General features: G+C 44.3%; 1 protein-coding gene across 1 annotated transcript; it reads right to left on the bottom strand.

Moving 5' to 3' along the window:
* Nucleotides 1–125: 125 nt before the first annotated feature.
* On the bottom strand, nt 126–9,902 carry PDZK1 (PDZ domain containing 1). Its single transcript, XM_017830770.1, has 9 exons — nt 9,827–9,902; nt 7,231–7,442; nt 6,669–6,918; nt 5,593–5,729; nt 4,167–4,362; nt 3,708–3,904; nt 3,015–3,209; nt 1,950–2,249; nt 126–966 (listed from the first exon to the last, which is right to left on the bottom strand). Exons 2-9 carry the CDS (start codon nt 7,438–7,440, stop codon nt 889–891), a joined length of 1,563 nt encoding a protein of 520 aa, XP_017686259.1. The 5' UTR covers nt 7,441–7,442; nt 9,827–9,902; the 3' UTR covers nt 126–888.
* Nucleotides 9,903–10,715: the final 813 nt, after the last annotated feature.

Below are 10,715 nucleotides of genomic sequence, written 5' to 3'. Positions count from 1 at the left end.
AAATTTTATCCATGTGACTTAAACTTGTAGGTTCCCACAGCCACTCTCCTGGGCTTTGTTTGTTTTGTAATTGTTCTAGAACATAAATCATAGAGGGTAAGAGTAAGATCTGGAGAGGGAAAAAATAACCACTCTAAATAGTTTATTTCTGTTTTGTCTTTGGTGTACAGCAAGGAAGCAAAGTATAACAGCAGCAGTGTTACAGAGCCATATGTGTCACATCCAAGTCAATATGGTGTTGACTTGGGGTTAGACAAACCTGCACAACTGAATTATGTTGTGCTCTTCTAACCACCATGATCCACAGCAGAGGAGAGAGAACAGTGCTTAACCATCTTGAGTTATGAATTACGAAGTGAGCTTAGTGTTTGAAAGGAATTTCTGCAGTGTTAGCAGGAAAAAGGAGCATAATGCACGGAGTACATTGACTTGTGCCACTTCACAGCAGTTGTATTGCTGGAAGTACAGCAAAGAGTTGCCACTGAGATTGAGTTGATGGACTTGGATTAGGGGGAGAGCTGCCTCTCCTGGGAGCTGGGGAGAAATCAGTTGCTCTTTATTGAGAGCTTATCTTTAAAAGGCTGAGATACTTACAAATCTATAAAACGTTTCCGTCTTCTTCTGCAATCCTTAATTATATCCTTGTAGTTATTTAAGCCTTTTTATCACTAAGTGAGTAACTGCCCACTTTACAGGGCAGAAAGCCAATGAAGTACAATTGCAGGGTGTTAAATGGATGCAAGTTACACTGAAGTGTTTATTTCAGGAAGAGACTGCAGTCCTTTACAGGCATGGCACTCCTTGGAATAGCCAAGTTCTGGGAGGTGTAGTAGCAAAAAATTACTGAAGAAAGATTCAGGTGGTTTCTTTTTTGTTGTTGTTGTCTCCTCACAACTTTGTGTCGTCCTCGTTGGAACTGGCAGCTCTTGTGGAGGCAGCTGATTGTGAAGAGGAGGATGAGTCTGCCTGCAGAGGAGTAACAAATGTGTTCTGATTATTTTCAGTTTGTAAACATGGTTGATAGTCTGCAGTGCTCTGAAGGACTCCTGTTTTCATTTGCACTAATCACATATTTGTTTAGATGGCAGAACGAGCCAACAAATATAATTTTTGTTGTCGAAGGGCTTTTTTGGTTAAGTACATTTAGAGGGAAATTTGGAGGATTCTTGTTGAATTCCTGTGTCTGCTGAATTTGAACCCAAAAGTGGTGCTAATTTCAGATCTGCAAAATGCAGCTTGGGGACTAAGAAATTCTTGAAAAAACGTGTAGCTGGACACTTGCAGACAGGGCTAATGAAAAATGAACGGGTAACAGTATTGGTCTTATTCTTCCTTGTCTGTCCCTTCTGCATGATCAGAAAACAAGCATTTAAATATTTAAGACTGACCACACGGAGGGTTAAAAGTGACTGCTTGGAGAAGAAATACCTTCCTGCTTTCCTGACTTCTGTCATGCTTCAGATTCTTTCTAATGGCATGAAATGAGTAAAATAATTGCAAATCAGCACATTCCCTAGAAAATGTCATCATAACCTATCAGTTGCTGTTCCTTCTCCAAAATGATCAACTTTGAAACATTCTACCTGATTTTCACAAAAAGTTGTTTATGTTTTTGGTGTATTTAAGCACTTCTTCCTGCACTTCCACTATTGTATTGCCTGTTTCCCGTCATCGTTAAGGATTACCATGTTTGGATTATCTTGTTCCATAAAATTTCTTGTATGTGCATTCTTTGTGTGATTTAATCTTCCATTAAAGATACTCACCTGTATTATGTGTGGGGAAGGGAAGAGTTGTTTATGACAATTAGCAGTTTCTCTTTTAACAACTTGCAAAAATCCAGGCTCAAGTTAAAATTCCTAGCTCAGGAAAAATACACTACCTGAAAAAAGCTGTTTTCCTATCCCCTGTGTGATCCCTCAGCATCTGCTTAATGCAGTATCACTCACCCTTTCCCTTGGTTCAGGTGAGTTTCTCTCTGGCTCTGACAGATGGTTTTCTGTGTAAGCAGGAGGTTCGGGAGTGTCATGGGCTGGCTCTGCCATCGAGGCTGTGATGGGAATGTTCTGGCCCTGGAAGTACCTGTAAGCATCTTTGCTGCACACCAGCAGTGTTAGTCTGTCACCACTGTTTTGGATTCTTGCCACCACTTCGTCGTAGGGGTCGCTGATCACGTTCACTCCGTTCACTTCCACCAAGAAGTCGTTGTTTTCTACCCCTGCCCTGTCAGCTGGCCCGTGGTTTTTTACCTGCAGAGGCAAGTTCAAAGCATAAAACTTGGAAAGATGCATTAACAACTGAGGGTTAGCTACACTGCTGTGCTGCTGCTTTCCTTACAGGATGGTGAAATAAGCATGGGGAAGGGGAGAATCGTGGGGCAGGAATGAATTTGGAGGGGCAATGGGCCTAGACATAATAAACATGGAGTCCTCAGTTTGGGATTTTAGGATGCATCTTGATTTTGATAGATTTACATTATAGAAATGCGACATGGCAGAACCATGAAGACGAGTGGAAAAACAGTTTTTTTTACTGTTTGCAGGTCTCTGTCCAATAACTTTGAAGTTAACTTTACTAGATTTCACAGATTCCTTAGTGATAAGTGGAACTCCAAGTCACAGATGTAATTTGAGACTGCAGAATTTTGACTTTCACCAGCTGTGGAATTCAGAGAAGGTGGGCGGGGGGGGCAAAGGTGTCTCTGCTATAATTAAGATGTTCTACAGTCAGAAATACTAATTTTAGTGTGCCTGCCTCATGAATAAAAGCAAAAAATTATGCAAAAGCAAAAGCTGGATTCCCCTTCCCTCTGGATGTCTAGAATGAGGAATCTCCTGGTGCTTGTTTTTTATATTAGGCCAGCAATGTCACTGCGACTTAAGGAAGTATAGCTCTTATCTGAGAGCACTGCAGAAGAGATTTTTGTGGCTTTTCTTATATTTATCTGCAGGATGGAAGGGAGGAAGCTGTCTGACTGCTCGAGCTTTTCCTTGCGCCTCCTTCTTCATTAGTACCTCACTGATGAACAGTCCAGGCTTGTTCTTGATCATGTTTAAGCTGAAGCCAAATCCACTAGGCCCTTTCACCATCTTGCACATTCTTGGCTTGTGGTTCACTCTGTGCTCAGTGTGCAACTCCACTCTTTCTTCCACTTTACCTGGAGTTGAATCTTGTGCTTTGTAGTAGTATGAGAAGGGGGAAATTTGAGCCTGAAAAAAGTGACAAATAAAACTAAACATAAAAACTTCTGTTGTGAAATCTGTTTCAGGCTCTCATGCTCGACAGGTTTTGTTTGAAACTGTTTGAAATTCAGCTGTGCTGAAGAACTCTTCCCTATTGATTTCTGGCAGAATAGGAAGCTACAGTGTTGATCTATGTGGGAAGGGAATTTTGTTACTCATTTATAAATATACAGTCATGTAGCTCTGAATTTGCTGCCTTAACAGCAAACTAACTTTTCATGTGGTGTGTTTGAATTTAGAATTGTCCCAGTAGTGTCTATAAAAATCGGGAAGAGGCCAAAAATTTGGGTATTTAGTTAGACTTCCTGTATAATGCTAGGAGAGTTGCTGAAATATGGGGTATATCTTAGAGACTTCCTGCAAGTTGAAGAAGTGTCTGTCAGAGCAGGTTGGCTGTTTCATTCTGCGTATGTCTCTCGATGATGATAAATTACCAATTTTTAGCAGTAGTTTGCATTTTCTTACCAGTTTATACATGGCATCAGTTTCCTTATCCACGACCAGCAGTGTGGTTTTTGCCTCAGACTGCTTGATTTTTCCCACTACACTCTCGTGGTCCAGACCATCCACTTGCTCTCCGTTGACGGCCACTAAGATGTCGTCGTCTTTGAGACCCGCCACGGCCGCCGGGCTCCCGGGATTTACGTCCTTGATGACGTGGTCTAAGAGCAGAGAAGGGAAGACAGATTGATGTGAAGGTGCAGCTTGGTGAGTTGGAAGACATTAAAAGGCATAGCAAAGGCGAATTGTCAGAAAGGCGCTTCGGGTTGAGACCAATTCCCTGGTGCAGCCCTGTGGAACGTGTCCGTGGGGGATTTCTGCCGGGCGACCAGTCAGAAACCAAAGAAAATGAAGCCTGCAAACACTGTACAGGAAGAAGCTGTGTATCAGATGTCACAGTCTGTGTGTTAACTTGGTTCTTACCACCAGTGTTTTGTTCCATCCGTAGGTAAAATCCGTAACCGCTTTTCCCCTTCTGGATCTCGATGAGTCGTGGTCTGAGGGGGAGCAGTCCTAGGCTGGCGCTCTCTTTGCTCAGAACCTTCTTCTGGCTTGTGAAATAGTGGTCTGTTTCTTCATTTGAAAGTAGAAACATAACATGATTTTCAGACTTCTTTACCTGTGATAGTACATGTACAGTCTCAGATGTCACCCCTTCAACAGCATGTGGGAACTGTAGATACTTTGGTGCTCTGACACATGGTGTGGGGGGGTGCTGCTGATGAATGAGCTGTAAGGGGTAGGCCATGCTACTATAAGTTGATTTCCACCCCCCCCACTTCCAGTCAGAAATTTGGGCCATGATGAGATCCTGGACATGTAATACATGAGGAAATTTTCTGTATTTCATACTGTGTTCGTGACCTACAGGGACCCGTAGAGGGCCATGAGGGTGGCATACAGTGCTGTAGAATCCAGTGAGCCTCAGGAGATAGTGCTTGGCTATGTGAAACTCTACAATATACAATTATCATAACACCTATACCACTGTTTTAGATTACAGTGACAAGAGTCAAGTTTCTGTCACTTTTGGTCCTTTTCTGTCTCCTTTACTGATTCTGAGGTTTGGATTTTTTTATATATATTTTTTTTTGTCTGTTCAACCCCTCCAAGTCCATCCTTCTTCTAATCCTTTCTACTCTAACGGGTGCCCTTTTCACTCATCTTAACCGAGGTCAGTCTGCTGCTGATGTTGCAATAGCTCAACAAAACTTGGGTGTTGCACAGTTCCATGAGTTGCGTGCACTGGATGATGCTGGAATGCCAGAGTATGTGCTGCCTGTCTCATGGCTCTCTGAAATCTCTTCAGCTCCAGCTGTGTTTTGGCAGTGCCAATAGTGGAAAGCTGGAAGCTTCATTAGCAACGTTCTTTGCAGCTGAGGCTGGTTATTGAAAGCTGTTGCACAGTAATTTTCATTAGTTTTTGGACTTCTTAACAGGAGAAAGGAGCTACTGTCTAAAATTATGAATTTTTCCCTGTTCCATGCTGACTGCATCATCAGGGAGTTTCCCTCTTCCTACCCTGAAAACCACACTGCCCTCTTGCCATTGGAAGCATTTCCAGGACTTCTAGGAACAGAGCATGATTTATTTAACAGGGTTCCTGGCAGCAGTGTGGTTCTGTTATTTGAAATTCTTTGGCCTGTCTTGATGGCAGTATTCACTGAGAAGCAGTTTGAGAGGCTGCTTGATGACAGAGCCAAAGCCAGAGCTGCGCTGCTGCATTGATGATACAGGAACAGCAGCTCCCAAGATGTGCTGTGAAGCATTCAAATGGGCCAGACCTGCCTCCTCAGTAGCCCTGATAGGTTGCTGTGAAAGTAGGCCAGAACAGAAGATGAATCAATACCTTTTCCACCACTTCCTCGTGTGTGTAATTTTCCACGTTTTCCCCATTGATTTCAATCAGGCGATCGTTATTTTGGACACCAGCCTTTGCAGCTGCTCCTTCTGGTGAAAGCTCCACTATAAACAACCCCTTCTGTCCTAAAATAGATGAAAACTCATTACACAGGGTAAGTCACTGCAATATGCCTGAATTTAATGGTCAAGGAAACTCAGCACTGATGTCCTCAGAGACTCTTGGTCTCTGCTTACACGCTGATCACAGTGGCACCACAAACATTCCACACAGATACACCCCTGTCTCTTACTCTGTCTTGGAAAAATCACTTCCATTGGAGGGAGGGAGACGTTTGTTCACTATCTGCAGCCCAAGCAGTTGTTCATTTCCCTACCAAGAGTGCAGACAGGCTGATTGAGATACCTGAAAGGTATCTAATTCCTGCCCCCACCCAAGTCCCTCATAATTTTGGAGAGAGGAGCTGCTTTTAGGTCTTTCAGTTAGACTGCATTCCAAAACATGCTCTTTAGAGGTGATGCTTTCCAGAGGACTTCCCCATTCTGTTGACTGGCCTTGGAAGAAAGGCTTATGTGGAAGAGGTTCAAAAACCTTTTCTTTCTTAATGAAATAACTTCCAAATCAGGAAAAGTGTTTCTTGCAGCTGCCTAGAACCTTGTCTGAGGTGATTTGAAGGAAAGGAACAGGACTTAACATAGCATGTTAAGTATGTATCTGGTGTTTCAGCAGGGACTACAAACTTGGTTTTGTTAAGTGGGCTTAAATAACAAGCAGAAAACAACTTATTATTTCTATCTCTCTTTTTTTCATCTTTTCTCCACCCAGTAAGAAGCATGGTCCTCCAAAAACCTTTCACTGCATGTACTGTACAGAGATGGATCTGAACTCATCTTGCAGCTTCTCTCTTGCTTTCTGGTAGTAAGAACAGTTTGTGTGTCCCTATTAGCCCTCCTGTGTTAATTGTGTTTGCTTCTGTCCCTGCTGCCAAATATCTGTCTGTCTGTCTGCCTATCTATCTATCTACCTACCTATCTATCTCCCATCTCTTCTCCCAAGGCTCTCACCTTCTGTGGTTTTCAGGGAGAAGCCATAGCCTTTCTCCTCCTTCGCTAGGTAGCAGAGCCGGGGCTGTGGAACTGCAGTGGTTCCTCTGTTGGCCGTGGATGGTGGGGACTGCTCCTGCTGCTGTCCTGTTGATGCCTTTTGACCCAGCTCTTCCAAGTTCACTCCCTCCTTTTGTGCCTTGTGATAGGATGCGTCATCCAGAACGAGAAGTACAACGGAATTCCCACTGTTTTTTATTAACTCCACCACCTGTAGTGGACAAGGGGAAATGACAAGCAGGCACTAGAGTGGTTGAACTGAAAGTTGTCCCCAGGAAGGGCTGCACTGTCTGCTGTTTTTGTTGTCTTATCCCCTGGCTTATGCACTGTGGAGGCCCCCCAGAGACATTTCATGGCCGTGGTGAGTAGTGAGTGATGCAGGGAGATCCTCAGAGCAGTTGACTCAGCTCTTGGATTTCCTACCCAAAGAAGGCATAAAAACTGGAAGAGAAAGCTTCACAGAAGTGGCCGTGGGCCTGGGTGACGGGGGCAGCGTGGGGTAGCATGGATCCCAGGGATGTACCTGTGCATGTTCCTCTTTGTCTACAAACACACCATTGACCCTGAGGACTCTGTCTCCATCCTTCAAGCCAGCCTGTTCAGCTGGGCTGTTCTGTTCCACGTTGCGGATGATGTGCCCTGCCGTGTCTCTCTCAAGGCGCAGGAAGAATCCATAGATCTTCTGGGGCTTTTTGGTCACTTTGCATTCTCGGGGCTGGAGCACAGAAGTCATCTCTGCCAGACATGGTGGAAAAGATATGTGTAAGCAAAACCAATAAGCTTACCTATATATTTTCTCTAAATATGCCTTGAGAGAGTTTGCTTCAGAATTCTTGGGATTTTGTTTCCCAAGAAATCCAGCTGTGCGAAGCTGAAGTTAGTTAACAAGACCTGGGAGAAGAAACCAATCCCTTTTCCCTCTCCCTCTTCTTTTCTTGTCTCCCTATATCAAATGAAGTTAAGCAAGTTGCCTAATTGAAAAACAAGAAGTCTGCCTGTGAAAACATAGTGAAAATTGAGATGAGGATTTAGTACCTGCATTAAGTGTTACAAATACCAGACCACTGTAGGAAATTTATGTGGCAAAATGGAATTTCACAGAATTGCAGACTGGTCAGGGTTGGAAGGGAGGTCTGGAGGATGTGTGGTCTGATCTCCCAGCTCAAACAGGGCCACCTACAGCCAGTTCCCAAGGACAAAGTCCAGACAATCCAGACAACTTTGAATATCTCCCAGGGAGGGAAGCTCCACTACCTCTCTGGGCAACCTATGCCAGTGCTCAGTCACTCTCATAGTAAAAACAGTGTCCTTACATTCATTCTGGTGGAGCTTCCTGTGTTGCAGTTTGTGCCCATCACCTCTTATTCTGGGCACCACTGAAAAAATCCCAGCTCCATAATCTTTGCACCCTCCTTCAGGTATTTTTGTGCATTAGGAAGTTTCCCCTGAGCCTTCCCTTCTCCAGGCTGAACGGGCCCAGCTCTCTTTTGTAAGTCTTCAAGGACTGAGACTCCACAACTTCTCCAGGCAACCCCTGCACATGGATGAGCAGGTGGGATCAAGGAAGGGCCTCCTTGTCATAACCAGGCTTTCCTGTTCTTAGTTATACCAGCTAAACAAGCTCAGGTTTCAAGAAAAGGCCTTGTAACTGGAGTGTTACTGTTAATGTGTGCAGGGTTTGCATCGGAGGGTGGATGGGCTGATTTTTATGATACCTGATGACCTTGATAACTTTACATGAGGAATGGACTGGCTCTGTGACAGGCAAAAAAGAGAAATAAATCCGTATCTGGACCATGCACAGCTGTCTGCTCACAAGCAGCTGGCTGTGTGCTGGCTGGCCAGAAGGCAGCGTTGCTGGACAGCACCCAAGTGCCCGAGTTGGACATGAGTCCGTGGTGAACCTTTGAAGAGCATCATCTTTGCACTGAGTGGTGTCAGAACGTAGCCAGCAGGTCAATGGAAGGGACTGTTCCCTTCTCTTTGGCACCTGGGAGATCACATGTGGGTACTGTCTCCAGTTTTGGTCTCCCCAGGTTATTGGCATATTGGAACTAGTCCTGAGGAAGGAATTAGGTTTTGGAGCACACCATGTTTAAGGAGACTGAGACAGCTGAGTTTGTTCAGTCTTGGGAAGAGCAAGTAAAGGAAAGATCTTACTGCCCTCCTCCAGCTGCCTAATGGGATTAAGTAGAGAACACAGCCAGACTCTTCTGGGAAGTTAACGGTGGTGGGATGAGAGGCAGCAGACACAGGCTGCAGCAAGAGAAATTCCAACTAGATAGCCATGAGGACAGCCTTTCCTCTTGGGGGCTGTCAGGTACTGCTAGAACAGGTGCCCACAAAGACTGTGAAATCTTTGTCCTTGAGATACCTGGATTGGACCCTGAGCAGCCTGATCTATGGGCCTGTTTTCTATGGGGCATTGGACCAGACAACCTGCAAAACTCCCTTCCCACCTAAAATCTGGCATGGTTTTATGTTGTAATGAAACTCTGTTTTGGGTGAAATGTATCATGCAGGAATACCTGGTGCTGAAAGTAAACAACAGGTGTGACCAGGGACACCTCCAAAAATAGTTGTCTTAGGAACTCCTCCCAAAGACCCACGAGGACAGGAGAATGAGACAAACGAAGACAACTTCTTCCAGTTGGAAAGTCCAGGTAATTAACAAAGTTGGTTTGTATTTTACTGGAAAGATTTTTTTTTTTCTGCCTCTCTTTACTGGCAGAAGTCAGTTTTTTAGATGTGCTGGCAGTCAAATCATTCTGTGATAGAAACTCCATAAAGGGGTGAACTACCCTATTATTTGAACATTGTTTGGAACACATCAGACTGTATTGATTGCAAGTACAATTCAAAGCAGTTTTTCTTGATAAATACTGGGAATCTGTGCTAATTTCTGAAATTAACATGCAAAACCAGTGCTACACAAAGCTGAAGAAACAGTAGGCTTTTATGGGAAAGATTATTTCTCCATATTTAGGAAGGAAGGGAAGGTTACAGTGCACTGCATACTACTCCTTTTAACCCGTGAAAGCTTTACATGCAAAGTTATTTGGATTGTAAGAAGGAGTTTTCTAAGGGAAGAGGGATTTAGGCAAAAAGAAATTTCTTACCTGTATATCTGGGTAAAGTAGCCTTCCCAGGAGTTCTCTTTTAGTGTTTCTCCCGTGGCTGTACCTATAAGTCAGGCTGGACTTTGATTGGGCAAAGGTTGATTTAAAAGATTATTTATTTAACCAAGTTTCACTGAATATGTTCAACACCTTGATAGGTTGTCTTTTCCTTGCAGGCAGAAGTGCTAATCACGTGCATTTCTCAGCAGCTTTGCATTTTGTTCTGTTGATGTTACAGCCAAAAACTCAGTCAAGAGGTCACCTGAGGCAAGCCTGGCCTTTGCTCTGGGCAAAAGCCTTCTCCAGCTATGAGAAATGTCTTAAAGGTTTGGGTTGTGCTGGATTGACCTGAGCCAGCAGCATTTGACTGCAGATTGGGTTGTTACTGGTTAAAATCTCCCCACCCCATGTTGGGTGCCAAAAAAAAGGACTGCGGTGGGTTAACCTTGCCCAGCAGCCAGATGCCCTCTGAGCCACTTTCACCCCCCTCCTCTATAGGACATGGGGAGGAAATAGGATGAAAGTTCTTGAAGAATTCAAGATAAGGACGATAACTGGGAGAGTTACAATGAAAAAATGGCCCTGTGACTGAGGGGTGGGCCCTGACTGTTGAGGCCCTTACACTGCAACCAAGTGACCCACGTGGATAAAGTCTCCCTGGAACAGAGGGAGGGAGCTCTCTGGGATATCAATATGGTGAGGCCTGGCAAATTGACTGTTCTGGATCATAGCTCTGAACCTGCCAAGGCAAGTGCTACGTGTTTGGCGTGGTGGAAGCATCTATTGGGTGGCTGGAGCCACACCCTTTAAACCATTCTGTTGCTTCTAATGCCATCCTGAGCCTTGACAGTCAAGTCCTGTGTCGTGATATTGAGCCCGTGTTCCTGGG

The sequence above is a fragment of the Lepidothrix coronata genome, unplaced genomic scaffold (assembly GCF_001604755.1).
Source record: "Lepidothrix coronata isolate B3197 unplaced genomic scaffold, Lepidothrix_coronata-1.0 Scaffold183, whole genome shotgun sequence".
NCBI lineage: Eukaryota > Metazoa > Chordata > Aves > Passeriformes > Pipridae > Lepidothrix > Lepidothrix coronata.
The sequence above is the reverse complement of the archived record's forward strand: the minus strand, read 5'-3'. Positions and strand labels throughout refer to the sequence as shown.

Coding starts and splice junctions, on each gene's coding strand:
- PDZK1 (XM_017830770.1), bottom strand. CDS start 7,440: ATGACTTCTGTGCTCCAGCCCCGAGAATGCAAAGTGACCAAAAAGCCC. Junction 3,905..4,166: donor GATGGAACAAAACACTGGTG/GTAAGAACCAAG, acceptor CTCTGCTCTTAG/ACCACGTCATCAAGGACGTA. Junction 3,210..3,707: donor CTGATGCCATGTATAAACTG/GTAAGAAAATGC, acceptor CACTTTTTTCAG/GCTCAAATTTCCCCCTTCTC.